Source organism: Ptychodera flava, unplaced genomic scaffold (genome assembly GCF_041260155.1).
Source record: "Ptychodera flava strain L36383 unplaced genomic scaffold, AS_Pfla_20210202 Scaffold_76__1_contigs__length_567409_pilon, whole genome shotgun sequence".
Taxonomy (NCBI): Eukaryota; Metazoa; Hemichordata; class Enteropneusta; family Ptychoderidae; genus Ptychodera; species Ptychodera flava.
The window spans coordinates 64601-70938 of NW_027248398.1; the positions used below are offsets into that span (position 1 = coordinate 64601).

The 6338-nt window shown below is 40.3% G+C and overlaps 1 protein-coding gene across 1 annotated transcript; it reads left to right on the plus strand.

Annotated features, from left to right (window-relative positions):
- Nucleotides 1-2017: 2017 nt before the first annotated feature.
- On the plus strand, nt 2018-4036 carry LOC139128886 (ATP-dependent DNA helicase RecQ-like). The gene is made up of 2 exons (XM_070694583.1): nt 2018-2514; nt 2611-4036. The coding sequence occupies exons 1-2, from the start codon at nt 2018-2020 to the stop codon at nt 4034-4036; spliced, it is 1923 nt and encodes a 640-aa protein (XP_070550684.1).
- The last annotated feature ends 2302 nt before the right edge of the window (nt 4037-6338 follow it).

The following is a 6338-nucleotide window of genomic DNA, read 5'->3' on the forward strand; positions in this document are numbered from 1 at the left end:
TAGGATGGAAGACAATATGGTACCACATCATGTAGCTCATTAATTATGCGCATATCTAATTCCGGGCTAGCCAATAGAGCTAGGGCTCTGATTTTTGGTACACAGGGAGAAGTATAGGACCAAAGTGTGTTGACAAAATGTCACGTGACCAGGATGACCTTTGACCTCGAAAACTTTGTTTGCCTCCTTATAGCAAAAATCAGACCTCTTGCTGTATCTGGTACTCCAGAATTGCATACGTGCATGTTTAATAATGTGCTAAATGATGCCAAGGTCAAAGGTCAAGGGGCATCCCCAAAATGTCAAAAAATTTAATGAGGCATGACCTATTGTACCATAAGGTCTCCCATCATACCAAATATGAAGGGTGTTGCCCTTGTGGTTACTGAGTTACGGACATATATGTGTATTTGAGGTCAAAGGTCATCGAGGTCATGTGACATTTTGTCAAAAAAATTGTATCCATAGTTATCCTTATATACCAAAAATCAGACCTCTAGCTCTGTTGGCTTGCCCAAAATTAGATATGTGCATATTTAATGAGGCTTGACCTATACTACCATAAGGTCTCCCATCATACCAAATATGAAGGGTGTTGCCCTTGTGGTTACTGAGTTATGGACAGATATGTATAATTGAGGTCAAAGGTCATCGAGGTCACATGACATTTTGTCAAAAACATAGTATCCCATAGTTATCCCTATATACCAAATATCAGATCTCTAGCTCTATTGGCTTGCCCAAAGTAGATATGTGCATATTTAATGAGGTACGGCGTATGGTCCCATAAGGTCTCCCATCATACCAAATATGAAGGGTGTAGCCCTTGTGGTTACTGAGTTCTGGACAGATATGTATATTTGGGGTCAAGGGTCATCAAGGTCATGTGACATTTTGTGAAAAAAAATGTTTTCAATGGTTATCACTATATACCAAAAATCAGACCTCCAGCTCTATTGGCTTGCCCAGAATTAGATATGTGCATAATCAATGAGGTATAGGAAGTGCCGGTCATGTGACATTTTGTTAAAAAACCTTAACACTGATACATGTCCGTGTGTACCAAAAATTAGAACTCTAGCTCCTGTTTGAAGGCTGGAATTAGATATGTGCATAATCAATGAGGTATAGAAACATGCTAGGGTCATAGGTCAAGTTCATCCTCAAAATATTGATTTGCAGTTTGATCCCCTGTTGGTCATTGTTCAGTAGTCACTAGCCCCCGCCACCCCAGGACTCTCACATAGGCCAGAATAAGACATTGGTATAGCTTAGCTGCAGAGGTATAGGGGAGGTCAAAGGTCATTGAAAAATCAAAAAATAATACTTTAAAAATCTTCTTCTCAAAAACTGCCTGGTCAATTTCCTTGAAATTTCATATATAGCATCTAGATAGTATTGTCTATAAAGTTTGCGAAAAGATTTCGGATCGGTCAAATTTTATGGAAATGGGACAATAAAAAACATTTTCACTTCAAAATTGTAGCCAGGTCACATGACTAATTAAATATTCAAGACTAACATGCACTACCTCTCATTGACCTTAAACATTGTACCAAGTTTCAAAAAATTTCATTGAGCAGTTTCTGAGATTAGGACGGACAAAAAAACGGCAGAAGAATAAGAAGAAGGAAGATTAAAGCTGCAAGCAGCGTTGGCGGTAGACTCTCTCACAGCCCCTCGCCGGCTACGCCTTCGACCATACTAGCGCCCTCAGCAGTTGAGCCGAGCGAAGCTCGGCTCAGCGAGCCGGCGAAGCCGGCGAGGGGCTGTTCACAATTGTTTTTTCGATTTTATTTTCGATTTTTTTGATTGGTTAGAACAACTCCACCCATATTTTTCCATTTCGCCTGCCATTGGACCATGCTATCGAGACAGACTTGTTCCCTATGAGATAACAAGGGATATCAGTGTTGATACCCCGCAGCTCAAATACCTTAGGCTTGTATTACGCAATTGATGATATTGATACTAAATCGACACGCCGTGCAGTGGGGCGGAAAGTCCATGGTTCAAAATGTCTTACCCAAAAACTTACAGCGTCGAAAAGGCCATTGCATTGACACAGAACAAATGCCATATCGAGAAGTTGCGAGACAAGCAATTAGAAGCTCTGTCATCATGTGCCAACGGCAGGGATACGCTAGTAATACTCCCGACCGGCTACGGTAAATCACTGTGCTACCAGTTACTTCCAAAGGTATTCGATACAATGCATGGTATTGATGACTTTAAGAAAACTCATCATATCGGCATTGTCGTGAGCCCACTTACGGCTCTTATGGAAGATCAAGTTCGGGCGGCAAAGGAGAGAAATGTTTCAGCCGCATTTATTGGCGAAGCCCAACAAGATAAGGTTATAAAACGGAAAATACGCGAAGGATGCTACTCTCTCGTATTTGGATCACCGGAAGCTCTACTGAGCAAACCGTGGAAGGACACGTTGTTCACGGACATTTACCAACAAAGAGTGTCATTCATAGCCGTCGACGAAGCTCACTGTATCCGTAAATGGTAAGCCTTGTATTTGTGTCTCTTCATTTTCTACCTGATATTTATTGACTATTTATAATTTAATTGGTAAATGTAATTGCTTCTGTTCAACTTCAGGGGTGACGACTTCAGACCAGACTACCGTAAGCTTGACCTACTGAGGTCGATATTTCCAAGCGCACCAGTGATGGCATTAACTGCTACAGCAAGTACGAATACTTGCTCAGAAATAATGAAGTGCCTGTCAATGACGCCGAAGGAAGTCAAACATGTATCAATAAATCCTGACCGACCAAATGTGAAATTATGCTTGGCAACAAGAAAGAAGGATTTGTCATTGACCTTTAACTACATCGTGAACGATATAAAAACAAATGGTCAGAATGCTTCGCTTCGTATTATTTACGCAAGTAGCCTTGCCATGTGTGAAAGTCTGGTGATGTTTTTCCTGGATGAACTCGATGACGATATTTATGTGCAAGGAAGACCACATTCACCGGCAAATATGCTTCTTGGCATGTACCACAGAGGCGCGGCTCCAACTACGAAGTCAAGGATATTACAATCCTTACAAAATGGAAATGATGGTTTCAAACGATTGATTATAGCCACCGTTTCTCTCGGCATGGGCATCGATAATGCTCACATAAAAGAAGTCATTCATTTTGGATGTCCAGCAGACATAGAATCGTATGCACAAGAAATCGGCAGAGCTGGTCGCAATAAGGGTCTGAAATGCAAAGCTACGATGTTTGTCAACGGTAAAGATACTGCACGAAAAATTGTTAGCCTTGACATGAAGAGATATTGCCAGAACAAGGCCGAATGTCGAAGGAAACTGCTGCTGAGGTACTTTGATTGTACATGTGAGGCTATCGACCCGGCACATGAATGTTGTGACATTTGTGAGGTGACATGTAAATGTGGACGATGTGATACATCGAGAGACGGCTGTTTCAACGCAACTACAGAGAAGAATTGTCAAGTGGAAAGTGCCGTCGACAGGGTACGCAGCGCTACAGTTGAACAGCGGGAGGACCTTGAAATCAAGCTAGAAGCACTACGAGCAACACGCGCTGAAGAACAAGGAGTGTCATTTGTTGGATCGCATGAATTCACAACGGGCTTAACGTCGGCCTTAGTCCGTCAAGTGGTAGATCGATGCGACTACATAACTAATATGGTGACTCTTCGAAGAGAATGTAATATTTGGAGTCACAGTCAGGCTGGTGCAATCCTTGGAATTTTGTCGTCCGTGTTCGGTGACATTGACGACTCCGGCGGTGCGCACAGCATCTTCACAACATCGCGATGTGATAACAGTGATGCTTATACTGAGCCGACACTCATTGCGGCACCTGGCTTACCCACGTCAACATACGGTAACGAAGACTCTGATGAATGGATTGATGTTTTCCAGAGTGACTCAGATGACAGTTTTGGAGACGTGGAAATTGCAGATAAGCAAACGAAAACCCAAAGTGACACATCGAGTGATGATGACACTGTAGATCTCGATGGCACACTTTCATTTTCATTGTGATAATGGAAGTGAATATTTTTCCTAGATGAAAATTAGAAAACTTTAACATCAGTTGTTGTTCATGTAAGCATTTTTTGTCTTTTATTTGATAAATGAATTCAAGCAAGAAACAATTCAGCAAGTGTAAATTGAAAACTTCTGTATTATTAAACTGAAAGGATACAAAGATGTAGACATACTCAGGTGATACTTAGCAATGGCTTCTTGTCCAGTGTCTGACCTTTCATTTATTTATTTACAGTTTGAAGATTAAACGTTTGAAATATAAATCTCATGATACTCTTCTTTCTCCAATATATTTGATTCCCATCACATAGACGGAAAGCAGCACCAACACCAACACCAAATGTTCTCTGTACTGTCATTGACATATTATTGGATAATGTTGTAATCGTATTTTGCAACGGCAAAAATGGGAGACAAGTAAATTTTACAACTAAAAAGAATCGATGATTGTAGTGTAAGATTTTATTACAGGTGAACGCATCATATTTCTTTTTGTAGATTTAGTATATTAAAATTATCTCTTCTCGACCTGTACGTCCACATTTGTATTAAACACAGAATAGGCAGTTTAATCGGTACACGTCCTGCATGTGGAACCACAAAACAAAAATGACGGAAAGTCTGTTTAAGTACACTAATTTAAAAACTAAAATAACATTTTATGTCTATGAAAATTCATGCAAAATCCTCATTATGTTCATCTTTTCACATCAAAGCAGATTGTCGGTGTAATTTGGATTTTTGTTTATCCATCCACTTATACAGTGCCTGCATGTCAATATTTTGAAATGGATTTCTGACGAAACGCGGGAAGCATTGATACCTTCTCCCATGTACAGTACTGAAGACGTCTTCCTTTAAAAGCTCCTGAACAATTATCATTTCATCCCTTTCTGATGACACCTGCGCATGTTTACTTCCAGGCCGTCGAACACTTAGAGATCTATCGAATTCCAGTTCCATGGTAGATATTGCTGGTAAGGCCATGGATGCGACTTGTGCAGAACTTTCTGTAACGTTCGCTGCCATGCTTCTAAGAATACGCTTGAATTTGTTATTTAGATATTCCAATGCCAAATCCAGGGAAATGTTACATCCATCTCCTCCTGTGTGCATGATGTGTAGAAAAACTGCGTCACTTAAACATTTGATAACAGCTTACAACCATCAGCACTAACTTCTACATGTATTGTCAACATTACAAAATAAAGTAAAGCAAATTAAAGCAGTCGGGTTGATAACGCATGCTTCACCCATTTTTTTTCATTGGAGCAATAAACAAGCATAAAGAAAAATTACATTTACCTTTGGTATTGAAGAAGCGATTGTGCATCAGCAGGTAAGACATTTTCTCGGAAAGAAGAGCCTGCAATTGCGCTGTCAAGTTGAACGCTTCGATGACGTATTTATGGTGACCATATGCTCTATAAAATAGCAGTAAATACTTCCAATCACGGGCAACTCTTTCTCCATCGCCTTCTTTAACTGCGTCAATGAAATCTGCAATGAAGAGACCGCTGTGGAGAACGCTGCAATGGTAGTTTTGCACATAGTCATTGACTTCATCATTCATGGCAGTCGTGGATGGTGGTGGTGGCATTACGTATGTTTTGACAAATTTCATCATTGTCCTATTAATGAAATTCGTCGCATCTTGGTCAGACGGGTTTTCCAAGTCAATGCTGATTTCTTTCTGAGGTTTATCCGTCAGATTTGACATACCGAAGTAATGTAGCGCTGCTGCAGTGACATGCGCATTAGTCACAGTTTGAACGAAATCTTCTACGGCATTTACGTCTTTCTTGGGATTTGCAGGTAAATTGGTTCTACTAATGATATTTCTCAAACGGACCAATGAACACTTGTCAGTGACCGATCGGCTATCGAAGTGACGTTCCATGAATACCTGAAAAATTAATGCAATAAATACCTTTTGAAGCATAGGTTCTATGATTGAAGTGACAAAAATTAATAAGCCACGAATACATAATCGTGATTGATCTCGAATGCAGCATTACAGAATACAAACACATACAGTAGCTGGTTTATGTTATGCGCAGAGTTTAACAAAAAGCTCTCTGGACCTTACGCTAGGAGATTATTCTTTGTAAAAATTACCTGGTAAAAACACATCTTTGCATGCCAATCTTCAATCTTAGGTATACACTCGTTTAGTTTTTCTTCCGTTTCCTCAGCCCCAACGACACGAAGAACTTTGGCAGCGTGAGCACGTTCTCTCGTCAACTGGTCTCCTCCAAAGAGGAAAGCTTGGTCATTCGACTCTGTGGCGTTTGCT